Here is a 27,917-nt window from a genome sequence, read left to right on the forward strand (position 1 = left end):
TTGGCCATGATTCCTTCACATCCTGTGACAATTCTGTTCAGTATTTATCCCAAGTTCCAGGTGTCACCTTGTACTTCCAGATTATTTTAACTACCCCCTGGCTGTCCAGAGTCAGTCCCTACACTATCTTGTCTTCGCTCTTTGTTGAGCTGGTTTTCCTTCTCTCCATGTGACAGATCCCTTATGTCACCTGCTTTGGGTCCTTGAGCACCTCAGTATAGATCCTCACACAAAAGAGCTTTCAAGATGTCACCTTAATAGTATCGAGGGGACAATTCCTCTGCTGGAGACTTTACAGCTAAAACAGGTAAAAGAACATCTCCCACCTGGCTTGTCTCATTTGAGGAAAACTGATCAAATGGAGAACTTGCTAATGCGGGCACACACCTTTCTTTGATCTTCCTAATGAAAAACCAGACCCTGTGAGAATGTGTATTAACTAGTCCAGTATTAAACATGACTTGCACTGGAAGTGAACAAGAGCAGTGCTATTCCTGCTGTCAATGCCATCGCTAGCCGTGGTGACCCAATTAATGTGATAGGAAACACAACAGCTCAGCTGAACTGAGTATTCAACTTGAGGGTATTTTCCATGGGCAGTAATTCCCCAGAGACAAGCCTGAGGAGGGGCTTGTGTTTCCCACAGACATCTTGGGAGTAGCTGCAGCATAGAGTTTCAATGACCTGTTTAAGATTACAAGAATGTGTCCATTGATTCATTCGATTTAAAGAAACAGGGAAAAAAGCAGATGTGATACTACAGACTGCTGATAATGACCCAGTCCATGGGCTATGCTGAGGTGGGTGTTACACAGCTAAAGGAACTGTTCCCTCTCTCTTTGGGAACTGCAGCACCCTGGAGTGTTTGTCCAGGGTATGAGGGAGGAGTGTGAAAGCTCTAGAGCAGGAACACCTAGTCTTAACCAGTTAACCTCTCCTGTGGAGTGGAAATTCTCCTGTGGAAGTTGTTCTCCACAGGTAAACAGAGCACATAGGACAGGAGCCCCTGAGTGGCAGCAGCGCGTTAGTACGGGAATTGCAGAGCAGCTCTGGCTGACCAGGGCTTGGTTACACAGGGTACATGAGAAGAGCATGCCAAGGTGTCCGGGCACTCCAGCAGCCTGTGTTAATTGTGAAGCGGTGCAGAGGAGAAGCTGAGTTCAGAGCTGGAATGGAGGCAGAGGGAAGGTGGAAGAAGTGCCCATGGAAGAATAGGGCACTCAGCCTGGCGGCACAGCTGCAGGGGGCATGGGGGGCTCCAGCAACCCCCTCTGGACATGCAAGTATTTATGAGACACTAAGGGAGCTGTGTCCAGATTCTTAATCAATTAAAAAATGGTGCTTGATGACACTACCCAGGGAATAAAAGGAGAGCAGGGAGCTCTGCTGCTGTGGCACGTTGACGTGCAGGAGGTGAGCTCATGTCGGACTCAGGCCCAGTGACTGGAGCTTGGGGTGCAGCAAGGTCTGGGCCAGATTTGGGTCGACTAAATGATTTTAGACACTTCAAGCTGAAGTGAGCACATCAAGCAGTACTTCCACCTTTTTCCTCAATGCGTTGGTGCAAAACTGCAAATTGCAGACCTCTGTCCAAGCTGGAGTCTCTCTGTGCTCTGGCACTGAGATCCAGAAGCTCCCAGGAGCTTTTTCTGCCTGGCTGCCTTTGCAGGCCCTCTGAGCCAGACAACACTTGGTTGATGCACCAAACTTTACTACTGCCTGGCCAAATCCATCTCTGGAAGCCTGAAGGGCACAGCACTGCTCTGTTTTGCTGCTTGAGGCTGTCCCACCCCACCCATGGTGGATACTGCAAAATTTAAGGTGGATCTTGAAATACATGGTCAGCCCAGTATAAATAGGACAAAGAAACCCATTAAATCCTCACTGCTGGCCCTAGGGTGCCACTAATGGGATTGGAAAACACTAATGGAGGAAAAAAAGCCTCATGTCAGGGTCACAGAGGCCTCCATCCTAGAAATAAGCTTTTAAGACCAGGGAAGTCTATCAGCTGAGGAATACGTCCAGCACTAAACCAACACTGCCCCAGAAGGGATAAAAAGCCCAGACTACAGCCTGTCCCTTGCAGCTCAGAAAACTCCTGAGGATGCCCAGAGCACACCCCATCCCTGCCTGGACAGAGCAGCCCCCACTAGCATTGGGATGGCTGTGGGAGGACACTTGGAGCTGAACCCACTCACCCAGGAACACCCAGCAGCGAGGAGATGCCGATACACACCTGCACGGGCCGCACCAGTCCGTTTGTTGGTTGAGACCAAAGCGAGCTCTGCATTTCTTAGGAGAGGCAGGATCTGAACACAGAAGCATGCGCGGCGGAGAATGGGAAAGGCAGAGGCACAAAGAGAAGGAGGAGCACGAGGAAGAAAAGAGGCAACATCATTTTAGCCACTTTAACACACAACTAACAGACTAAAATCCCATTATTTTCTGCTACAGAATGGCACTGGCACCACCTGGAAAAAAGTGATCGTTAGGCAAATATCAGTGATCACTGCTGACAGCTGGAGGTGGTTTGGGAAACAGCTTTGAGAAATGTGGGCAATTACGGGGAAATTCACAGCTCTTCAAATTTCTTAAGTCTGGAAAAGCTGCCAAATCCCAGAGGCGATGCCTGACTCCTGTGTCTGCATCCTTACCTGCTCCCTCCCTTTCCAGCAGCGACTACGTGCGCTGCCAGCGAGCTCGGACTGTGCACGGAGAAAAGAGGAGGAAACGTTGCAGAAGCAGGCTGAAAGCAGAGTTAGCACCAAGGAGACCCAGGCCCAGGGTATTCCACCCTGCCCCCCATCATAACCCTTCCAGTTTTAATGGAAAAGCTGTTCTCCACAGCCTTTCCTAAAACGTTGCTGTTTTACTGTATAATTACGAGACTCATTAGGGTGAAGCCCTGTTTGCTTTCAGGCACATGATGTTTTTTTCTAGCGTTGTAAATCAGATTCGAACAGCACATTTCTGTGCTGGATTCAGCCTCCCTCTTTCAACCACCATCAATGTCTCGTTGTGTACAACCAGTGGTTGGTTTTAAATCTGTAACAGGCAAAATTATCATTTTCGTATTATACAGACAAAACATATATATGCATATATAAAAATACATAATGCACTCTACATAAAGGCCTAAAAGCTTGTATTCCTCTTATCAGACTCAGCAATGAATGAGATCAACAGTGCTAATTAAACTGTAGGTATTACTGGGACACATCTCTTGATAATGATTCCCTTTATAATGAATATTTATTGGTAGAGTTAATATTTATTCCTGATATGGCAGAAATACTTCAGAAATCAGCACATGAAGAGCCTTGGATGATGGGAATGTGTCTGTGACCAGCTGAAATCTGTTGAAAGGGCCTTTTCTAATCAGCAGGGTGGTACAGGGAGGCAGCTGGTACTGGGGTTTAGTATGACTTTGCTTCAACTCCACATTACTTTGACATGACAACCAAACTTGGGTAGTCCCATGAATGATCTTCAGTCCTGCCACTGCATTTCATCCCACACACAGCATGGATGCATTTGAGAGGAGTTTCTTTAGTTAATAACATCTGTAGGTCTGATGGGGACATTCACCCTGGATATTTTCAATAGATTAAGGCTAGTGATAGTTCATATGAAGTTATTATACACCTGCCAAAATCTGATCTTTTCAGTTTCCACACACTACCCATGTTCTAAATCAAACATGTCTATTAAAAAGTCACAGAAAGGTTAATTTACCATGTCTTAAAAAAATAATGAATGTGTATTTCTCTAGTTAAGCTCAGGAGAATAACAGAAAACACGGTGAAACACAACAACTGCTTCGGATTCTCCCATCTAAGCAGGAAAGCTGAGACAGCTGCCAGGCCGCACGCACTTACCTGAGTTGGAATCTTGCTGCTTTTCCCGTGTTCGTCTCTTCTTTTTCCCCTAGGAAATCAAAGGAAAGGCCGTTACCTGTGCTCCAGAAAACTGAGGGTGCTGTGCAGGGTTTTTGGGACTGGACTGGGTGCTGGGGATGGCTGCTGCCTCCCAGATGACCAGATCTGGTAAGAGTCACGGTGCTGCTGGCTTAGCCCATTCCAGGAGGAGATGAACTGAATAAGGCTGCAAAGGGACTACTCAGGTTTATCTATGAGGATGTCCCCTTCCTTTCTCCTCTTCCCACTCCAATGCTCCTAAGAAAAAACTCAGGAGGAACTCTCAAAGTGAAACCCATGTGTGTTTTTGTGCACTTGCTATGGCTTCTGCACAGCACACATTTATTCTGGGCTTGTGCCTTTTCTCAGGGATTACCCCTCATTTCCAATACCCCCGGATCCAGCACCACAGGGCATTTTGGCTCAGCACTTTGCATGAGATCTGTGCATATTTAGAAACTGCAATAAACTCAAGAGGCGATGGCAGCCATGTCCCCACTCCTACCCCCATGTCTGCTCCATGCTCTGGTTTATGAGTCCAGGACCATGCTGCAAATGCAGCTAAGACCCAGATTTATGCTGCAGGCTGTGTCAGAAGGTGTGAGAGAAAATGCTAGTGGATGTAAATCAGCTGTAAAAAAGCCAGTGCCTGTGCCTGCGCTGCTCAGCACCTCTGCCAACTCCTGCCAGAACTCCTTAGCCCACTCTGATGCACCTCACCTGGGGATCCCACCCATTATTGCTTTAATTAATGAATTGATAGTTTAATTAATAAGTTTATTGAGATTAATAGAATTAAACAAGAATTGCTGCATGCAATGGAGAGAGTATGATCAATAGCTGATGCTCCTGTTATATTCTTATTCCTCCTCGTTACATTTCTAAGAAGCACTTAGTCCATTTTAGAACCTTCCCTATTTCCAAAACATGCTTTAATGTGGTACCTTATACCCAAACAGAAGTTGGTCCTTGATATTCCCTGATTTCAAATGGGAAATAAAGCTTTAGGAAATCCCCAGAAATTTATTTTTAAATAATACTAATATATTTCAATGCTTTTACAGTTCTGAACCCATCTCTCATTCTTCTTTCACTAATAAAAAAGTCCTATTTTATCCCCAAACTGCCTCTGTGATTCACAAGATGCTCATCCCCTAATGAGCTGATTAATGAGGGCACAGCAGTGCAGGAGCAAATCTGGCTGTGTGGAGCAGGCAGCTCCCAGGGCTGCCTTTTGACCTGTGACTTCTTACATGACTTTTTGTGGTTTGAGTGAAGGTGGAAAGCTCTGAGCTGTGGTAAGCTTTTTCTTCAGCGGGGGAGCAACTGTATTTCCTGCCTGATATCCGCATCACGTGCTTCAGAAGTGACCTACATTCCTCCTCCTCATCCTCCTCCTCCTCCCTGCTCAGCTCCAGAGAGAAAAGCATCTCTTCCAACAACCAGAACACCCAAACCAGCTGGTTTACAGTGCTGGGAGGACCAATATGCACCTTTGGAGCCCACCATCTATCTTCTGGAACAAGGAACCAGCCCTTGGCTCCCCAAGGAACCAGATGAAGATGATACAGGACTTGGATTTCCATGGAGGATGTGCTTGGTCTTGGAGGAAGATGGTGTCATGTTCTCAGCAGTGCTGCTGCCCTCCAGATGTTAATGCCCTCCAGATATGTGCCCATCAAAATGTGGGGTGGGGGCTTCCCATCACCTCTGCTTTTTCTGCATCATCTCTGCCCTCTGTGTGTGGGGGGAGTTTGGGTCTGTTTATAGGTGTTTTCTTGCCCCTGGTGGAGTTTAGTCACTCTGGAAGGAGGGCTGGAGTCAGTGTGGGATGGATGGGCACTCACTGTGCAGCTCCCAGGGTTAAGAAAGTGTCTGTGAGGGAAATGATAGAGATTAAGATCAAAAGGACAGAGCCAATGAGAGATATCTGAAGACTTAGGTGTCCTTTGCTTTAGTTCTCTAATGAGCTTGTTAGGCATGTAACAGCAAAACAGTCATGAAAGTCACAAGAAAAGACTCCCTATAAAAAGAGCCACTATTTTTAATCACAGCATCATATAATGATTTGGGTTGAAAGGGACCTTAAACACATCCTGTTCCAAGCCCCTGACATGAGCAGGGACACCTTCCACCAGACCAGGTTGCTCCAAGCCCCATCCAACCTGGCCTTGAACACTTCCAGGGATGTGGCATCCACAACTTCTCTGGGCAACCCATGCCAGGGCCTCCTCACCCTCACAGATACCTCACCTGCTGTCCAAGAGGCACAAAGCAGTTTGTTTCCATAAAATTGTATTTCCAAGGATAAAATTATATTTTCACAACACTTAAAAGCTTCTCTTCATTTCTACTTGTATTTGCTTAGACAATAACCAAATAAATGCCTGTGGTTGCTGGGGGCTGTATCATTCATCCTTTTAGACAGGCAATAAGCCAAGAGGGTGTTCAAAATACTCCTGAAATGTGAATTTCTATGGCTCTTGTGCTGCCAGGAATGGCACTGCCAGGACCAGGTGTTTGGTAAATGCCAGCTGTCAGCCCCCCAGGTCATTTTGGGCCATGCCACAGGGCGGGGGTCTGAGCATGGTGGCACTTACGTAGTTGTCTCTGGCAGACCAGCCAGGGTAGAGCTGCATGTGGAGCTGCCGTTCCTTGCGGGCCAGTTCGTAGTACTTGGCTTGTTCCTCCCGGGACAGCGCGTGCCACTGCAAGGACAAACAGCAATGAAGCACGGCTCCGCCGTCCCCTCCCAGCCCTGCCCACCATAGCCACCCCGCCCCAGGGCACATCTGGCCCCCTGTGTTTGTGGGATAAGAGCACCCGGATTTGAAGCAGATGCTGGTTATGTGCTTAAGAGTAGCTGCAAGGGACAGGGATGTGGCACTAGGTGATGACACTGGGCCCCGTGAGCTCTTACCCTCCTTCCCAAGATCTGGTTGATGGCAGCACTCTCTTTCAGGGTGCACTCGGCGATGACTTTCGCCCGCATTTCTTTCATATACAACATGAAAGCGTTCAGGGGCTTCTTAATAGTGGGCTTCTTGGCTTCCTTCTCTCTCTTTGGTTCTGGTTGAGGTTTCCTTGGTGGGAAAAAAGGAGGGGCTGTCAGCATCAGAGCCACCAGAAGACTCGACCCCAAAACAACCCAACAGCACGAGCAGGTGGGGGGCCCGAGATCTGCTCCTCAGATGCAGAGCTCAGTGTTCATCCATCCTCCTCCCATACGAGCACTGAGGGTGATAAATGAAATGGGTGTTGAGGTGCTGGTGCTGCTGAGCCAGCACTTCCCACTCACATGTTTCGGTCGTAGTGCTCCATCTCTTGCTTGCCGGAGTGGGGCACGATGGCGGGGTGCGGGATGCCGGTGGTGTGCATGCCAGAGCCCAGCATCAGCGGGTGAGTGAACCTGCAACAGAGAGTGGGTGAGCTGTGCTGGGAGGGCTGCACCGTGCTGGGGACACTGCAGATGCCGGGCAGCCAGGGCGGCGTCTCTCGGAGTGCACTCTGATGTGGCGGAAGCAGACGGAAAGCAGAAGACATGGAAAGCACGCAGGTGCTGCTGGGCTGGTGGGGGCTGGCAGTGCCCACCACCCCTGGGTCACCCTCGTGCCATGGCTGGTCAAGCCATGGGCACGTGGATGGAAAGGATCCGGTGCCACAGTGAGGGAACCCGGCTGCAGCAGGAGCCAGCCTGGCTGAGATCAAGGGTGCTTTCACCCAGCAGTTTCAGCTACTCAGATCTCTGTTGTTGCAATATCTCATTAGCACTGCAGAAAGAAACAGCAAGTTCAACCTGGCGCTTGGATGGGAGAGATTAGGACCACTCCACACCTACCTTTTAACAGAAATAGACTAAGTCTGAACATGAACCCAACTGCAACTCTAGGAGGTGCACCTTGCCTAAGCAATGCTCTCCACAACACGGGCTGAGATCATGAGAGGTCTCATTAGCTCTCAGGCTTCATTAGCTCTCTCCGGAGTTTTGGAGGATAAAGCCAGCAGAGTCAGCTTTGCCAAGCTTGCCACTTTATGACTGGAGCTTGAGATGGCAGAATTGCCCATGGGAGATGAACTGTTCATTAGATATGCTGGCACGAAAAGAAAAGCTGTTTAATTTAATCCACCAGCACAGTCTGATCCTTATCTGACCAGGTGTACTTTCTCGGCTGCAGCAATGCTACAAAATCCACCCCAAAATCCTGCAGGCAGGAGCTCGTGGAGGCTGCTGAGGCTCCACAGGGAACCGTTACCTTCTCTTGCCTTCACTTTCAAGGCTGTGCAAGGGTGATGCCTTGCGAGAAAGGAGGCCTGGCAGCACTCCCTCCCCTCTTCCGCAGGATCGAAGGTTGCACAGATCCAGGTTTCTGCATGGCTAAGGGCTCGCATGAGCAAGGGTTTGCATGGTTTTCCTGTGGGAAATCTCCACTAACAGCTCTTCAGGACAACACGAAGCAGAAGCAAAAGCTGGTGTGGCCCTGGCATCCCTATGAAGCCACAGGGGCTTTGCCCAGCAGCACGCCTGAAGAGCTGGGCTCTGTGATTCCCATCCACAGGGAATGCATTTTGCTCACCCGAAGGCAGAAGCTGTGCTCATATCTCACAGAATTGACTTGTGCCAATGGGAGAGCAGGAAATCACTGCCCACTCCTGTCTTGCTTTTAAAGCTGAGACCAAGTAAACCAGATCCATCTCTGCAGAGCAAAGCGGTGGTGGCAGCAGGGACACACTCAGGATTAGGGTTAGTGACGCGGAGCAAAATCCTGAGCAATGGATTCCACCCCATTCTCCCAGTGCTGAGCTGAAGGCTGGAGTTTCTGACTCTCTTTAGAGTTCTGCTGATTGAAGCCCAACTGTTGTGCATCCTTCATCCTGGATATTCCCCTGAGCACCCTTTGGACTGCCTAAAAGCACCTTCTCTTCCCACGCCTGCCCCAGGGAGGGTGCGTGGCTGTCCCTGGCTGGCTGTGGTCTGCTGCAAGCTGCTACTGCACAAACTGCAAGCTGCACGACCAGCTGAGCTGCCCTGTCTCACACAGCTCATACTCACCTGGAGAAAGAAGCCCCAGCAGAAAGCGCTGACGAATACGGCTGTCTAAATCCACATGACGGGAGCGGATAGACAGACTGGCTCTGCCTGGGATCAGGAAGAAAGAGTCTATAAAGTATCCACAGCTACGTGGTATTTCCTACAGATATCCTTTGCTAAGGGGACTCAGAGCACTAATGACCCTGGTTGGGGGGACACTCGGTGTCCCTTGGGCTTGAGGGGCAGTGTGGGATTTGGATGTTATTTTGAGAGAACCTCGGCCTTCCTACAAAGGTTGGATCCAATTCTGACCCCCTTCTGCCCCTGGTACTGAGTAATGCTGCAGCTTTGAGTTTACCCAGTAATAATGCAAAATGCAGAGGTGTGCTGAAAAATCAGGAGATGTTGCTATTGCACAGAAGAAGTTGCTCAAAAGAGCACAGTGTGACCAAAAAAACTAAAGCCTGCTCAGATTCTCTGTGTGGTGCATAAGAAGCTGCACCAGGAGGATACATATGAGGAAAACTTCCTTACTGTGCAGTGACCAAGCACTGGAACAGGCTGCCCAGAGAGGGTGTGGAGCCTTCCTCACTGAAGATACCCCAGGATGGTCTGGACACAATCCTGTGCCATGTGCTCTGGGACGACTCTGCTTGAGCAGGGAGGTTGGACCACATGACCCACTGTGGTCCCTTCCAACTTTATCTCCTCTGTGACTCTGTAATGCCCCAAGTGTGGGAGACTCCTAGAGTCTGGAGAGAAAGTACCTACCCTGCCCTTGTGCTTCAGGAATGCTCTGATTTCCCCAGCACATCCTCTTAAGGACACCCAGCAGTTTCAAACAAGCCAAAAGCTCAGTCCTGCATTCATTTTGAAAGTTGTTTCATACTGTGGACCAGGCATGTATCAGACCTGGGGCTGGTAATCATTTTTGAGATAGTAAAATAACTATGCAGGAAGTTCCTTGTTGTTCCCAGCAAGGGAACCCCCACATTTTCATATGGAAATAGCTCAAAAATACCTTGGCTTGTTCTGCAAACCTGCCAAAAGATGCTTCTAGCCTAAAACTGCACATGGAAACTGAGATCATAGATTTACAGAATGGTTTAGGTTGGAAGGGACCTTAAAGCTCAGCTCATTGCAAGCTCCTGCTTGGCAGGGACACCTTTCACTAGATCCAGATGCTCCAAGCCCTATCCAACCTGACCATGAACACCCTCAGGGATGGGGCACAATGGGATGCTTATACCTGTGCTGGTGCTCATGCTCCTCTGGCCAGGCTGCACAGAGCTGTACCTAAACCCAGGACCAGCTATTTTCACTCTAATGATGAAAAAATCCACAAAAATCCACTGCCATTAAATGTGGTACACTGTGAAGGACCAAGCTCCTGGATGCCTGGGAATTTTTGGGGCTAAATATAAGTTTCTGCCCTGAAGAAGAATAATGACAGTGGGGCAGCAGTCAAGCCCCTGAGCTGCCCTGGGCAGGAAGGAGGCTCCCGTTCCTGCTGCTGTGTCTTGGCTTGACCGAAATCTGCCGGATCTGTCTGTAGGAAAGGCAGCCGGAGCTGTTTACACCCTGGCAGGCAGAAGCCCTCTCCCACCCCTCAGATGTCGGTGGGTATAAACACATCAACAAACAGCCAAGTGTTGCCGTGCACCGGGAAACCGAAACAACCTTTGAAGTTGGAGGCGGCTGCCCCAGGGCTGAGAAAACACTTGGAGCTAATCCAGAAGCAAGCTGTGTTACTCCAGAGGCTGGTATATTGGGATAGGAATGGAGTCAGGCACTTGCATCTTCATCCGAAGTCCCTCTGACACGCAAAATGAAGCAACTGCAAAATCAGTCCCTGATGGTTGGGAGTGCACGATTACAGCCCGTATCATGGAATTACAGAATGGTTTGGGTTGAAAGAGACCTTAAAGTTCATCTCATTCCAAGCTCCTGCCGTGGGCAGGGACACCTTTCACTAGATCCAGATGCTCCAAGCCCTGTCCAGCCTGACCATGAACACCTCCAGGGATGGGGCAGCCGCAATGTCTCTGGGCAACCTGTGCCAGGGCCTCACCACCCTCTATGTAAAGAACTTCTTCCAAACACCTAATCTAACTCTCTCTTCTTTTAGTTCAAAACTGTTCCCCCTTGTCCTATCACTATCTGCCCATATAAAAAGTCCCTATCCCTTTTTTTTATAAGCTCCTTTTAGGTATGGGAAGGGACTCTGAGGCCTCCCTGGAAACTTCTCCAGGCTGAACAACCCCAGCTCTCCCAGCCTTTTTCTAGAGGATCACCTGGTGATGGGAGGGTGGCTCAGAAAAAAGGTTGTGGGATTGTGGACGAGAGGCTGCCATGGCATCGCCGTGCTCGGCCCCAGGCACAGGTGAGTGACACTATTTGCAGGTTCCTGGCCAATGTTAACTGCCAGGCTCCCATAAACAAAACTCACTTGACTGGACTCCTGGAGGCTTTTATCTGACTGTCATCCCAGCTTAATTACAGAGAGAGTGATTGCAGCTCCTCCTCCTGAAGTGCTCAGTGAGAACAAAACCAGTTTCTGCCCAGCTCCTGCCTGCCAGTTTGTGGAGGAAAAGTTGCTTCCAGTGTGCGGCTGCCCTGACTTGGCAGCTGACTTGGTGGCACCAGCACAACCATGGAATCCTGTAATGGTTTGGGTTGGGAGGAATCTTAAAGATCATCCAGTTCCAACTCCCTGCCATGGGCAGGGTCACCTTCCTCTAGACCAGGTTGCTCAAGACCCCATCCAACCTGGCCTTGAACACTTCCAGGGACGGGGCATCCACAGCTTCTCTGGGATGCATGCCTGGCATGACCATCCCCAGCACATCCATCCCTGGCACACAGCCCCTGCTGCCTGCTGCTGGCATGGGGGGGATGCTGCCATGAACCCCCTGGGCTTCAGTGCTTCTGCACCCACCCACAGCGGTGCGCTGAGCCTCAGCTGAGGACTGGGCACTCCACAAAGTGAGTCTGGGGCTCTTTCCGTACATTCCGGGCAAGGAAAAGAATGAGCAAAAGCTCTGTTAGACACATGTCCCTCAAGGTGCTGCTCTCTGCATGTCAGGCTGTTTGTTGCTTATTAGCCATTAATGAAGGCATCTGATGAGGCTGCAGGAGGATGCCAAACCCCATGGATGCTGGAGCAGCCCTCAGCCATGAAAGCTCTCTCCACCACCAACTGCCCCACAGAACCTCCATAAAAAACCAGATTGCTCTCCCTTCATGTGCCCAGGGCTGTCTGAACAGCATCATCCTAACCCAGGAGCGGACCTTCCATTTGACAAACAGGCTCCTTTCTCCCCACTCCAACTATTTCTTTCATGTTGCAGCACCATCACCCCAGTCCTTGTTTTTCCTGAGGATGAATCACATCATATGAGGAGTTAAATCATCACCCAAGAGTAGCAGATTCAACACAGAAGGTAAAATGTAATCTCTTTGAAGCCAGACTCTGTATCAAAGGCCTCATCCTCTGTTTCTTTGTGGTTAAATATCTGAAACACGGAATTCATAAGCAAAACAAAGCAAAAAGCTAACATTTTACTTTGTGCTTTAAGAAGCTTCCCCATTCCCACTTTGCAATATGTTCTTGTACCTGGAGCTCTCCCCCAGGCTCTGCCAGCGTTTTATCCACTGGCATTGGGGGGATCTGGCCATGGCCCCTGTGATCACCTGCCCTGCACTCTCTCCTCATCCCAGCAACCCTGAATTGCCACCTGCAGCCACCAGTCTCCCTGTCAGCCTCTGCCATGTCCTTACATCATCACGGGGGATTAAAAGTTAATCTGAGCAGTGATGATGCCCACATGGCAGCACCTGCCAGACCCGCTCTCTCGGTGTTCTCATGGTCACAGGGACAAAAGCCAGTGGCAATGACTACAGAGAACACACTGGTGTATTTTTAACTTTTGTCCCCAGGGCAGGTTTACCACCAGGCTCTGCTTTGCAGGGTGCTCCGCAGGGCTGGCCCACGCAGGGGGTACATTTTGGGAGTGCTCCAGCTCATGGTCTCTCCTTTCCCATGTCTGCTGGGGCAGTGGTTACCAACTGGCTGAGCTGTGGCCAGGCTGTGGGTACTGGGGTTGCCTCCTGGCAGGTCTCTGCCATGATGTACTTTTTCCCTGTATGTCAGATTCTAAGAAATACCATGGCCTGGCAGATGGAGCATCCCACAGGATTACTCCGTGCTGGTGGCATGCTCAGGGAAAGCACTGTCTGTGCCGAAAAGTCCAGCGAGGGAGAAAATTACCTCCTACTCAAAAGAGAGCTTTTGCTGTGATTAGGAGGGGTGTGTAGGAAGCTCTTGCTGGGTTCCCTAATCCACAAAGACAGATGTAAAGCAGGAGGCAGTTTTGAATTGGGCAGGTTGTAACCCCTCTCCAGGGATGCCTCAGCCAGGATGAAGCCTTCAGCCTCTCCACGAGTCTGCTCCCCACCTCCAAGACAGGGCTAAATTCTCCTCCCTCTTCGCACAGCACACAGGAGGGGTGAAGCTGGGAGAAAGCACCATGGAGGTCACGGGGAGCAGCCGCAGTGATTGGCTCAGTGACCCATCCCCGCCCTGCATGTCCGGTGGGGCTGGGGCTGCGCGGACCAAGCCCTCCTCACTCACCATCCCATCGACGGCGTGATCTGGCTGACTCCTCCGGGGGGCAGGGGGTAGAAACCAGGGATGTCTGAGGTCTGGGAAGGACGGTGCACTCCTGGAAGAAGGGAGAAGGAGAGGAGTTGGACCTGGCACTGCACTCCCTGGCTGACCTGGATTGTTCCAAACCCCCTGGCTGCTTCATCTATGGTCACTTGTGGACAGCTACATGAAATAGCTCTCTGCAAGTGGCAGGATGGTGTAATTCCCTTTTATTTCCTGTGGTTCTCTCTGTGGGGATGCGGTGGGTCATCCATGTTGCTGCAAAATCACAAACACTCACATAAGGGGGTGGAGGAGGCATCTTGCTCTTGCACAAGCATCACAGCTGCTCCGTGCCACCCTGAGGCCAAGCGGCACTGTGCTTTGGTAAGGATTTGGCTAACTCCAGGCTCCCCTCTGCCTTTCCCAGAGAGCCCACTCAGGTGCTCAGTGGATGGTCAAAGCCATTCCTATGCTCCCTCTCCAACTGTCATCCACAGGACCCCCCGTGAGCAGGCAGTGGGGATGCTCCAGCAGTCATCACTTCCACCTTCATTTTAAGTAATTTGAGTTCAAACAATTGTTCTGCAGCTCTGTGGGTGCCAAGAACTGTGGAGGTGGGTATGGTGCCAGCTGGGAATTCACCCTTTGTATGGGGAATCCCTGTGTGATCTTCAAAGCCGCTGGCACGGGCAGCATGGCCAGGGGACACAGCTGCAGCCATCGCTCCGTTCCTATCTGGACTGAAAAACATCCTGTGGAGCCTGGGGCTGTGAGTGGGACTCAGACAAACACAGTGCTGCTGGCAAAAACAGCCTCCAGCCGACCCCTGGACTGGGAAACTGGGGGGTACTGAGGCTGAGCTCTGGCACAGCATGGTGTAGTGATGGCTGCTACTGAGCCTCAGACAAAAATTGGGTACAGGGATTGAGGAGTGGCTGTCCTGGGTGATAAATACATGGACTAAATTGGTGATGAGTTGCAAGCAGTTGCAACTGGATTTTTTTCCTAGGTGTATGAATGATACCTTATTAATTAGGAATGACATCAACCGATTCCAAGCATCTTAGTAGGCAGCTAAAATAAACACATAACTGACCTGAAAGGAATATATAACCTAATATGAGATTTGCTTCAAGTGGGACTCTGTGGCCCACAGAGGGTCAAACAAAACCAGCCCTGCACAAGGCAGCTGATGGAACATCCTCAGATTTGCACCCCCAACAATATGAGTTGCGTAAGTCAGAGCACAAGTTATTCTTGCTGGCCCAGTGGTTGGGACACCAGCCACTGACTCAGAATTCCTGCTTGTATTTCCTTGTCTGTGTGTCCTTGGGCTACTGTGAGAAACTTTAAAGGGGTGCTGGGAGAATGAGAGTGACTCTCAAGTGCTTACTGTGGGTGATAATGGGAGCTATTTCAGTGATGAAAACAGAGATGGGGCACAGCCAGGATGAACAGGGAAGAAAACCCTCACCCCAGCAGTGTAGGGATGGGGCATGTATGTATGATCACAGCTGCACCACAAAGGCAAGACCCAGCTGAGGATGATGGTCTGAACCTCTCCTTGAATAGCACCTGGGGGGTCTCTGGGACAAACAGACTCCCCATGTCTGTAAAAGTACAGGCTAAATGGGAAGCGGAGACTGGACAGTGCCTGCAACTGAGGGTGCAGGTGGGCAGTCCAAGGACAATGTCCTAGAATGACTGACCCACTGCAGAGATGAACGCTCAGGGACTGCTCCAGTGCCAATTGTAGCCTCTACAGAGGGATATAACCAGCTCTGCCCTTGGGAGAGCTGCTCTTGTATCACTTAAGGTTTTCCAGGCTGACAGTGAGTTCCAGGAGGCATCTCACAGCAAGAGGCTCTTGGAGGGGCAGAGCCCTGCCAGGTACAGCAAAGGCAGTGTGGGGGAAGGTGTGTCAGCTTGCTTTCTTGCGCACTTTCTCTCCAGAATCAAACTCAGCCATTAGCTGAGAATTTAATAGGTTTATTTTGTTAACTCTTCCTATTTTTCTGCTGAGTTTATTATGCTCTGATGGCTGAGAAGCAGTGTGCTGCCTGGAAGACAACCAGGATATGCCTGGGTATCTCTTACACCAGACCTAAATCCTACTCATCTGCATCCCTGATGAGTCCAGAATGTGGCCTTCAGGGTCAGACCAGGGATTATTCAGCGAGTCCTTCAGCCAAGAGCATCTTCCATAACCCATTGTTTTATCAATGATGTTAACTTGGTGAAGCTGATGCCTCTGGGACAGTTTGGATCACTCCTGGGTGGAGGCCTTTGCCTAAATCACAACAGTTGGTTTTGTGCCTCTGTTTTGGCACTGATTTCTGGGCTCTGATGGACACTGACCTCCTTCCTGAATGCAGTTTGACAGAAAACTGTCAATTTGCTTGCTTTCCCACGAAATTAAGCCCAGGTTTGTGTAAAAGTCTGGGTAATCTGAACAGAGGTTCTGCACTAATGTAAGGTTGAGAAAAGTTTGATTTTGCACTCAGTTTGCCAGGAACCCATGAAGAATGATGGAATGATGGATTGGGGTGAATTCCTCAACACATACCTGTATTTACAGTTTATTTTAGAGGGTTTAACCTCAACATACTGTACTTTCCTCCATAGCCTCATAAGCCAATTGACACAGCCTGGGCTCACACAGGAACACAAAAAGCCAAGCCGTGTGACAACCAGATAACGTGTGGCTACGGGGACACATGTGTCACTATCCAGTCAACTATCAGACACTGATCCTGTTTAGTCAAAATATTTCCTGTTTCAAGCATTTACTTTCTCAAAATGACAACCTGACAACAGTTTGGGTATGAGTCAAAGGAAAGATTACTTTCCATTTTCTGGTTGACTCTTGTGCATTATCATGCAGGCTCTGGTCTGGTCTCAAGGTGCAGGACAGCTTGTACAGAGAACTGAACACACTCCATCAGCAGGGCTGGCCCTTTTGGTATCAAACTGCTCATGGCCAGATCACAAAGCATTGCCAATAAGCTAAATAACCTCTTACTGCTAAGCAATGTCCCAGCTGACCAATGCTCCCAGTTTTTCTCACTGATTTGAGACCAGGAAGGTTACAGCCTCAGTGGTCTCCAGCTCTGTGCCTCTCCTAGCACACAGGTCCCAGTGCTGCCATTACCTTGTTTCTGGTTGATGTCAGCGGGCAAGTGGGGCGAGTGGGAGCCGTGGCTGAAATGGTCGTTGCTGTACGGGATGAGCGGGGTGAGCGGGTGCACTCCATGGGACGGCTGCACGACGGGAACTTTGTTGGACTGCAAGACACAATGACAGAGAGGACTCAGAAGTCATCAGGATCCACCAGCAAGGAAGGCCAGTGCCCTCTGCAGTCCTGCTGATGCCAGCAAGGCTGGGAATAACTAAAAACACTTAACAAACCCTAAACAAATTACTAAACAAACACTGCAGCATCCTGCAAAAAAAAAATCCATAAACCAAGCAGGGAAAACAGCTGGAAATGATTTCTTGGATAAGTGGAAAACAGATCAAATCAGCATGAAGTTTTCAAAATTCAGAACTTTTTTTTCATTCATTTCCAGTCTCTTTTATTCCAGGATGAATGCTCCAAGTGTGTTACCCAATGCAAAGCTCTTGTTCTCTGTCCTGAGCTACCACAGGGTCTAAATCTGGACTTTCACAGTGAATCCTTCATATTCACTGTGAAAGTCATGTTTGGGCTTTATTTATCAGGGCTGTCATGCACGGATAGACACAGGACCACGCAATCATTTAGGCTGGAAAAGACTTTGTAGAGATCGTCAAGTCCAACCATTAACCCAGCACTGCCAAGGCCACCATTAAATGCCAAGGGTAATGCTTTTGAAAACGGGACATGGTCACCAGTGAGCCCTGGGGCTGAAATCCCTGTTGGACTGAGCTCCAGTGCTGGAGAAGGACCAGAGGGAGCTGAGGAAATGCTGGAGATGCAAAAAATCCAGGAAAACTAAGCAAAGAAAAATCTGTCTCCTCTTGCGGCTACTCCTGGTTACGCACAGCTTGGCTGTTGGAGCCCAACACCTTGGAAAAGGCCCTTTTTGGTGAACACAACAGGAAGTCCTCCTGCATGTTGGAGCAGAGAGAGGGGAACCTGTTTGGAAGAGCTGCACAGCTGTAAGGAACACACACACACACACACACACACACACACACATTCACACACGCTGCCATCTACGCAGCCTCCTCGCCTCGAGCGTCTCGTGCTGCTTCCTAACATGCCCAGTTTCGCCCATGGTTGCCTTTAAATCCAAACTGACTTCGTCTTGGTGGTGGAATGTTAGGATTTGTCCCAGATAAATCCACAAAAAGAAACAGGATTAACAGCACTCCAAAACAGGGTGAAAATGGAAACAGAGCAGGTCAGACAGCTCTCCAGGGGCTAGGAGCTGGGCACTGCCAGCCAGTTCTCATCAGTCTCACTGGGATGTCTACAGATGATTTGCTGTGTGACTTTTGACAAGTCATTTGATTCCTGGACTCAATTCACTGGTGCCTTTCACTTTGGTAATGATTTTGCTCAGGCACAATGAGCACAAAGCTCCGGTTGGCTTTGGTGGAGGAGGCACAGATGCAGACAGTGGCTCTGGCCGACCGGTCCTGGACCTTTCCCGGCTGCTCCAAACGAACTGGGAGCCCTGGGCAGGTTCTGTGTTTTGCATCCGCACTCTGAGGAGGAAGCCCATGAAGCGGAAAGGAAAACAAACTGGTGGAGACGCTGCTTTACATCTGCCTTTCCCACAAAGGTTTGCTCATGCAAATAAAAACCAAGAGGCACGCAGGTTTGCATTTGAGAATCTATGAAAACCCTAATTCGTGATGCTTAACAGGTGTAGATTTACTGCATACAATGGGGTACTGGGAATGTAACCCCCCTTCCCAGTACAAACTGGTGTGGTACAAGCATTCCAGTCCTGCAGCAGGGCCATGGGTTATGTGGTTTTCCCATTGAGACCAGCACTTGGCTGGCTCCTGCTTAGTTAAACACATGTTTGGAACTCTGAGCTTTTTCTATTCCTAGCCATGAAATGAGATGAAGCAGAGCTTTTCAGTGATATTTCTAAAATTAGCTATGGTTTAGTTTATTTGAGAGCCACAAAGCCTAAATGAGGGATATGCAGTTCTACGTGTACGTTTTAACATGATACTGGAGCAGAATGAGTTCGATGTTGAGCTGTTTGGAAAACCTCAACTCAAGCATTTCTTATGTTCAAAGTAGGGCAGATCTTTCTTTCCCATTTGCCTTGTGCTTGATCCAAAGCACAGCACCATCCACCAGCCAGTCTTGCTGCCTGATGACTGTGAACAGCTTTCAGAGCAATGACAGAAGACACAGACCACTAAAAAGGCAGATGAACTGTTCTGATGTTGATCTGCAAGATACCTCCCCAGGGAAAAGCAGAGAGTACACGTGGTTAGAGCAAAGCATGGACTATCCTCCTTCCCATCAAAGCAGAACTTTCAGAACAAGTTCTGGAAGTGTTCAAGGCCAGGTTGGACTGGGCTTAGAACTGATCTAGAGGAAGGTGTCCCTGCCCATAGCAGGGGATTGGAAGGAGATGATTTTTAAGGTCCCTTCCAAACCATACCATTCTCAGTTTAAATGATTCAATGGTAACTTGGTGGTACAACAAAGACTTGCAGCTCAATTACTCAGCTTTTCCATCAGTTCAGACGGAAAACAAGATGCTGCACCATTAAGAAGAGCTGCCTTCCCCATGACCCTTCTACATTTGGCCCTTGCCTCACTCAAAAACTTCTTTACTCTATAAAGCCATAAAGATCAGGTGGGGAAGGATGACCAGCAAGGAGACAAGAAAAATTTCTGCAAGGGGCTATTTATGCCCCTCCTACTTTCTCTATTAGGGAGTTTGTTACAGGAACCCATCTCCCAAAATGAAGGGAAGAAGGAAATGCTGCACAAAAATACGGAGAAACAGAGAAAACTCTGTGTTCATCTTGGTTCAAAGACTGCAGCTGCCAATGATTGTGGTCCATGGCCATGACTGCAGCTCCTGGTCTTCCCCAGCTGCACTATGAAACCATACCTGGCTTATAGAAATCCATATGCCAGAGAAACAGGATCAATCCTCTTTTTTGCAAGGTCTAGATTACGTTCCTGCAAATCAGCTGCAGCACATGAACCCTGATGAGGCTTTTCAAAGCCAGAACTTAGCAGCTAACAATGTTTTATGCCATAAAATTAACCTGAAGTAAATGTTTTCTACCAAGAAGATTGATTTGACAGGAGGGCAGTGATTTGGCGTTCTCTCAGCAGGTCCCCTGGGAGAACACAGGGTGCTGCTGGTCAGGACATCACAGAGGACATGCTGTGGTTTGGTAAACCATATTATTTTGTCTCCTGGGGTTCAACACAGACCAGAGCTGCAATGACAGAGCTGCTCACTACCCACCCACCAAAAATAAAGCTGCTGGTGCCAAACATCATGGTCCCAACACCAATTTGTCACCTCCTGTCCTTCAGCAGCTATGGGGGACATGAAAGGGCTCCAAGGACAGCATTGCCTCACCTCTTTCAGCACAGCCCTTTGAGAACATGTTGGGGAATGAGCTGTGCAGCCACAACCTCCTACAGAAAGGAAGAGGCACATTCACAGCAACAGCAGAATGGTATTTCCAGAGGGGACAGAGCAGCAGGACGGGGTTTGCAAGCCTGGAGGGCTTTTTCTCCCCCTATCAAATTTGCTAAATTGCAGCTCTGCTGAGTGCCCAGCTCCCTGGTGAGTGCTGCCCCCTCCTCCCCTGTGTGCTAGGCCAGGCACTAATGCTGCAGCACATCCCTCTCCCAGCACCAAACAACCCACCAATCTCCCTGAAAATGACTGAAAAACCCAATGCTATGGAGGGAAGAGGATCCCTCCTTGAAGCCAAGATGTGACTTTAATAATTAGAGGTAATTGCAGGAGCACAGAGAAAACACAGTTGCACTAATTGCTAAGAAAGACTAATTGTTGGCATGGCAAAATTAGATCTCTCCACTCACACACGGTGTGTGATTGTGATTGGATCTCAAGGCCAGACAGAAAACTCTCCTCTGAGCACACACAAACCCAGTGGATCTTGCATATGAGGATCACCCTCACCACTGCAGTTCCAGTGTATTTTGGCTCCAAGGTGCCTGACCAGGCTCAACATCCTTCTCCTTTACTCCATTCCCCATCACACGTGCTCTGGCCACAGGTAGCAGTGGGGTTATACAAGCTGCTGGGATGCTGCTAGTTGATCAGAACTATAAATGAGGGGGGTTTTAATAAAAATGTGGGGTTTTCACTAGAGAATGGTGTGAGATTATAATAAAACATTTTCTGGAAAGCACCTTGTGTTAGCAAGTATTTTAATTCATTTTTTTAAAGACTTATCTATTTAGTCATGACATGCTAAAAAAGAGTAGTTTTACTTTGCTGGTTTGATGGAGGATTTTTCTCTTAAACTTTAAAGCTAACCTTAGAAAAATGTAGCACAGAAGGTCGAAAGTCAAAGTTTGAGTGAAATGATCAAACTAAAAAAATTTCCATGGCTGGTAAAACTCTTTGAGTTTTTAACTCTGGGAAAATATTAGAGAGAAAACAAAGAATTTTTTTCTGCTCGGATCAGTTTAGGAAAAGAAACAAATGAAAAAAAGAAGAGGATGTTTTGTAACCTGTGGGAAGTATTCCTTTTTACAACTGAACACAGCTATTAAAAGCAGCAGTGGTCATACCATGCTGCCTTGGGGGCTGCTGAGGATCTCAACATCCCACCAGCGCTGGGCTCCACTGCTGCTTCTATCGATGGGAATGACTTTAATTAATTTTCTGGTAGAAGACAATTCAGAACTAAAATAAAGCAGCTTAATTCTACTGTCCCTTCCAATCGTGAAAAATGTTAAATTTCATGCAGGTAAATTTTCTTTGGGGATGTGACTCCAAGGGGTGCTGTGCTCCCCACAGAGGATAACAGGGTGCTGCCTGCCTTGCACAAACCACAGCTCCCAGAACATCAGCCAACATTCTGAGAGCCAAAACTGCTGGAAACCCCTGCACTGTGGGAGCCACTGTCCGTCCATGGATGCACAGTAGTCTGCAGGGAGAGGAAAGTCCCGTAACCCCTCTGTGACCCCTGGAGCCAGGTGCCCCCATGGCCCAGACCGTGCTGAGGGAAAGTGGGAGCACCCTGGAGGGAGCAGGATCTGTCCCCCACAGCACAGAGTGCCTGGGTGCAGGAGTTGGTGGCCGGGGTGAGCGCTGTGGTTTCCAGCCTCGCCGGGGAGCCGAGCCGCAGTCAGGTGAGATTACTCACATTACTTTCAAATTTTCCCACACTGCCAGCCCCAAAAACAGAGAAATGAAGAGCTGTGGGGCAGCCCAGCAGTGACCCGTGTGTGGCGAGGGGCCTGACCAAGGGAAGGGAGCTGGGGCTGGCAGCTGTGCCGTGCTGGTGGCCATCACCACCATGGCAGAGGTGGGTTTTGGCAGTCCCAGAGCCCTGTGTCACTGGCTGCGCTGTGTGTTTGGCTGCTGGGAGCATCCCCGAAGGCTGTTCCCAGCTCAGATGGTGGGCTGAGCTCCGAGCAGGTCTCCGTGCTCCTCTGCCCTGCGTTGGTGCCTGGGTGCAGCACAGGAGCTGCAGGCTGCAGTCCAGCCCCGAGTCGCCCCATATGTGTTTGCTCTGATGTCACTTCTCAGAGAGAGTGAGATGAGTCGATGTGTCGGCTATGAAAACAAAACCTACCAAGTTTTGCTGTGGCTGATTCAATGAGGAATTAATTCCTCTTCACTGCAAAATTAGTCATCATGCCACAGAAAGAGAGGTATAAGGTCAGGCTGCACCAAGCATGCACTGCTGCTGGGGAAGCTACCTGTGACCAGGGGTACTGTGCCTTTTGCTCTTTTAGCAAGGGATCAGGGATGTATTGGAGACATTAGACCGGGTTGAATGAGGCCCTGGGCAACCTGGTCTAGTGGAAGGTGTTGCTGCCCATGGCAGGTGGGTTAGAACTGGATGCTCTCTAAGGTTACTTCCAACCCAAACCATCCTGTGATTCCATGGTATTATTAAGGACATTGTTAGGTACATCCTGCAGCATCCACTGCCAGGAGGGCTCACAGGAGGACTCCCAGGGGAATGCTGCCACTTGGGGCACCAGGGACCCAGAGCCCATGACTCAAAGCCAGCTCTCCACACTCTTAAGTTCTGGTAACACCTCCCAGCTCAGGGCCCCAGACCGTGTCAGCAAACACCTTCCCCCATCGTTTCCCCTGTTATACCAGGAGATGCTGTGATAAAAGATCACCCTAAGTACCCACTGCAGACCGTTTTTGGCACTGACTGCACGCACCAGGGCTGGAGCCCTCGGCAGCCCGTGGGCAAAGGCAGCGTCGACTCATTTCTCGTCTCAGCACACTTTTTTCTCTTTTCTCACTTTTGCTGCAGTCCCAGCGCCCCAGCCTGCTGCCACAGCGGAAAGGAAACAGGGAAAGTTAAAGCTGCCCACGCTCAGGCACTGCCCTCATCCAGCTGTGCACCCCTCCAGCAGAGCCAAATTTTGGCGGCTGCAGCAGCAGCAGCAGCAGCATCTCCCTTGCCACTGACCAGGTCAACCAGCATGGCTGTGGCTCAGAGATCTGGATATGGTTCTTACCCTGAGCACCACCAAGGGTTCCTCCAGAGCCCAGAGATCTCATCCCCAAGACCAGAAGAGTCCTGCTGCCCTGTGCACCCCACCTCTGGCTGGCTCTGATGTACTTATGAGCAGCAGTCAGATGGAGAGGAAAGGAATAATCTGCAGCTATTAATTCTTGCATTAATTCTGCATATGAATTGCAACAGGGAGCTGATTGGTTTAAGAGACATATCCCACATACAGGCAAATACTGTCTTTGCTCAGGTTTTTATCCAAACATTGTCCTCGCCCTGGTTTTTATCCCGGCACTCTACATTTTGTGCTTGATGGAGCATGAATTCCCTCAACTCTTCCCTTTCCCCCTGATTTCTTTCAGCTTCTTTAAAATCCAGCTCTGCTTTGAAAATGCTGATGAGGCACCTGGGTAGCCCTGATCTTTGCACATTCCAGGGGATGCGCTCACCTTAGTGGCCAAACTCAGCTCCCTTGATGCTGACTCCCCTGCGACTGGGATGTGCATCACAGAACAAGTTCCCTGGCATTTCACCTCTTCTGTGTCTGAGCACTCAGAGGGGTGACCAAGCTCCAGACACAATGGGGACAAATCACAGAATCACAGAACAGTTTGGGTTGGAAGGGACCTTAAAGATAATACAGTTACAATCCCTGCTATGGGCAGATATACCACCCACTAGACCATGTTGCTCAGGGCCCCCTCCAACCTGGCCTTGAACATGTACAGCGATGGGAGAAACACAGTGAAAGAACTTAAAAACGTTCTAAAATTTCTCAGTGACCTTCCATGCTGCTGCTGGTTTCTGGTTTTAAGCAATAAGGGTTATTATTTTTCAGTCAAACTCTACAGGGGAAATAAGCTGAGTTTTTCGCCATTTATGGGCACAGGAAGAGCTGTTTCACTTCTCAAGTATTTATCTTCTAAGAGAAAGATGTAGGTGGTTCTTCCTGAAAATTAAAAAAAAAAAAAAAGAAAAAAAAAGGCATGGAAAAATAAAGATGAAAAGTCCCTCCTAGAGGCTGCTCTCTTAGGGTGACTGGGGGCAAGTGTAGAGGCAGCTACACACTATACCAGAGAGATGGAACCCCCAAAAAATGAAATTTAGACATCACCACCCAATGTTTACAGTTCCATTCAGCAGAAGAGCCACCTCACTCCAGAAAGCCTCCTCAAACCCACAGAAAGTGCCCTCATGCAACGCTTGCCTTGCTTGGGAAATGCTCCTGCTGTGATGCTCAAAGCATCTGCTCAGGAGAGGACAGAACCATCCCTCCAGTCCCAATGTGCACTGCCACATGGAACCAAAATGCTGGGGCAATATAACCCAGGGGCTGCACTGGAGCACCAAACCCCTGCTAGTTTCTCCCCAAAACCAGGGCAATTTAATTCTGGGGCTGCATCAACCCCCAGCTGTTCCTCTTGCTCTGCAACATCCATCCCTGGTTACTGGCTCTTATGTTCTGGGCTACAGAAAAAAAAAAAAAATCTCTGTCCTCATCATGCCCTGTGGTTCTGAGAATTTGAATCAAAACCTGCAAACCCTGGAGTTACTGGTAACACTTGAGGCTGTGAACACGAAGGCTCCCACTTGACCTGTGGAGGCTGATAGTATCTGACCTGCTTTATTTCACTCCACTTCTCGAAGGCGAGCGGTTGATCCAGTACCCAGAATTAATCAGGAAAATGCCCAAGAGAGAAACGGAGGGAAGCAAAATAAGAATATGTCACAGAAGCAAGGCTTGCCCTGTTGCCAGGCTTGAAACACCATTTCCTGAAGGAGCAGGGATGTCACCTTCTGTGTGCCTGGCAGCACCAGGTCCAGCCAAACTTCAGGGTGCAAGGTTTGGTGAAACACTGAGGGTCTGCACTGTGAGAGCCGTGCCTGATCCCTGGTGCTGCTGGTTTCAAGGATTTTCACCTGCTTTGAGAAGCCATTTGCAAACCCCAGCCCCAGCTGCATGCTGGATCTGAATTGAGATAGCTTTGGCACCTGATTGTCACATCTGTAGATACTGGGAAGAAATTATTCCCTCTGAGGGTGGTGAGGCACTGGCACTGGTTTCCCCGAGAAATTGTGGCTGCCCCATACCCTGGAAATGTTCCAGGCCAGGTTGGCTGGGGCCTGCAGCAACCTGGTCTAGTGGAAGGTGTCCCTGCCCGTGGCAGAGGAGATGGAACGAGATAGTCTTTAAGGTCCCTTCCAACCCAAACCATTCTGTGATTCTAAGATCCCTCCTCTCCAAGGATGTGCTGCAGCAGCAGATGGAAAAACCTGCAAGATTTCTGGGGCCATCTGCCAGCAACAAGAACCCTCCAGGTGCCAGCATCGTGCAGTTTTCTGGAGGCAAATATTTGCTTACAGAACCCTTGGGCGTGAGGAGAGGGGTCCTGGCTGCTGGCTGCATTTTTTCTTTCCATTTATAACAAAAACAAAACCAGCCCACGTACTTGAAAGAGTGTGGGGGAGTTTACAAAACACAACCCCCCAAAAACACTGTGATGTGATTTAAAACGTTTCTATTCACCAAACATCAGAGGGGTGAAACCTGCCCCTCCACATCACAGCAGTGCCAGGGTGCAAGGCCACCACGGGTGACACCATCCTGCTGGTGTCAGCCCTGTCAGACCAGGACCTAGACAGGAGACCTATCATAGGATGTTTGCCCCTTGTCTATAGGCTTGGGAAGGGACAGCCACCAGCCCCTCCTGGCAAGCACTACAGTCTCTATTTTATTTTCACCTTTTTCTTTCCCCTCTCCCTCTCCCTCTCCCTCTCCTCCCCATCCCCTCTCCCTCTCCCTCTCCTCCCCATCCCCTCTCCTCTCCTCCCCATCCCCTCTCCTCTCCTCTCCTCCCCATCCCCTCTCCTCCCCATCTCCTCTCCTCTCCTCTCCTCTCCTCTCCTCTCCTCTCCTCTCCTCTCCTCTCCTCTCCTCTCCTCTCCTCTCCTCTCCTCTCCTCTCCTCTCCTCTCCTCTCCTCTCCTCTCCTCTCCTCTCCTCTCCTCTCCTCTCCTCTCCTCTCCTCTCCTCTCCTCTCCTCTCCTCTCCTCTCCTCTCCTCTCCTCTCCTCTCCTCTCTCCTCTCCCTCTCCCTCTCCCTCTCCCTCTCCCTCTCTCTCCCTCTCCCTCTCCCTCTCCCTCTTCCTCTCTCCTCTCCCTTTTAAATCTGCTAGTCTCAAAGGTCAGCTTCAGGGGAGACCTCACTATCTGACAACAGCACTGGTTGAAAGAAACAGACAACCAACCCAAGTTTCTCACCCCATCTGAAATCCTCAACTCGCTGACAATGCTGCGAAAAAACAATAGTAATAACAGGAATAATAAATAAAAATAAAAATGGTATTGTAATGCTGCTGACTTGTCCAGAGGGAGCTTTCTCCCATGGCACCCGATGGCCAAGGCCACGCACTTGCACAATGTCAGATGACACCAAAGGAAAGTGTTTTACCATGTCAGAGGTGGCTATGTCCAAGCCCATGCCACAAACCAGTAACAGATAAGCTAAAACAACCAGGGATGATAATATGTAATATCATCATCCTCTTTGAGTGCACATTTCTCTATTATGGTGAAATCCTTTCAAATTTATACAAATGTCAAGCACATTTCCAGCATGGATGGCCAGGAAAGAATGAACCACGGCTGCTCTGAGCCTTCCCCGGGGTCTCTCCCAGACTCCTCCACAGCATCATTCCAGCCCAGTGTGAGGACAGATGTCACTCCCTCCGTAACACTGGTTTTGCCAGCCAGTGAAGCCCAATGGGTGAGGGCTGTGGCAAGGGGCATCCCTCCCCACAGGGACCCCCAAATCCCCCTGCCGATCCTGGCACGGAGAGAGGCGAGCTGCCTGCTGCCACCCCCACATTATCCTAATCTGACTCACATTTATTTCCCAGTTTCCATGATAAATGGCTCTGTGGGGGCCACGGAGGCAAGATAAGCACCTCTGGAGCCGAACAGATGCTCTATGGACACCCTGCAGCAGTAAGGTGATAGCAGCTTTCCTTGTTGCTCACTTTCAAGGGTGACATGTTTACAAAGAATGCTACAGCTGCTAATCCTGGATGATACCCTGTGTCTGCCTGAGAGAAATCCTAATTTTCTCGATAGGAGGAATTAGTTCCTTTAATGCTTAATACCCTTTTCTTTCTCTGAAAGCAAGCAAGCATTATTGTGCAGAGCGGAATAAACATTTTAATTAAAATGTGGAATTTATCTCCTAGTCAAATTCATACGCGCCCCCGACGACACGTCAAACTCTGCTTTCCCATTTTGAATCTTCCTCTGATCTCTTAATGCGAGCAGCTGAATTAAAACCTGGGCTTGGTGGATTTGCATATAATTAGAGAGCAAGGGAAATTAATAGGGAATTGAATGGGTTTCTCCTCTGCCCATCTGATGTTTTTACTAGATTAAAAAGAGTTGATTTTTTTTAATGACTGCAAAAATGTATTAAATATTATTTAACCTTTTTTTGTTGGGGGGAGGGAAGCAGACAGACTAAAGAAACAAACTTATACATATGATAATGAACAACTCCTATCGTGGGAAGCAAATATCATTGTAATTAGGATTAGAAAGGAATCCTAATTAATCTTGTCCTGCCACTTGACTTCTAGAAGTTCCTTAAATGTTACCTCCTATGAGATGTAAAACAA

General features: G+C 49.2%; 1 protein-coding gene across 1 annotated transcript in view; it reads right to left on the reverse strand.

The window, feature by feature from the left end:
- Positions 1–27,917, reverse strand: part of TCF7 (transcription factor 7) — a gene marked incomplete at its 5' end in the record, with an annotated part of 69,412 nt that overhangs the window by 1,805 nt on the left and 39,690 nt on the right. Inside the window, 6 exons of the mRNA XM_082291517.1 lie at positions 3,879–3,927; positions 6,518–6,625; positions 6,838–7,000; positions 7,216–7,326; positions 13,580–13,670; positions 16,749–16,881. Coding sequence (XP_082147643.1) covers positions 3,879–3,927; positions 6,518–6,625; positions 6,838–7,000; positions 7,216–7,326; positions 13,580–13,670; positions 16,749–16,881 — 655 coding nt within the window. The remainder of the gene's footprint in view (positions 1–3,878; positions 3,928–6,517; positions 6,626–6,837; positions 7,001–7,215; positions 7,327–13,579; positions 13,671–16,748; positions 16,882–27,917) is intronic.

Source organism: Coloeus monedula (genome assembly GCF_965178545.1).
Source record: "Coloeus monedula genome assembly, chromosome: 15".
Taxonomy (NCBI): domain Eukaryota; kingdom Metazoa; phylum Chordata; class Aves; order Passeriformes; family Corvidae; genus Coloeus; species Coloeus monedula.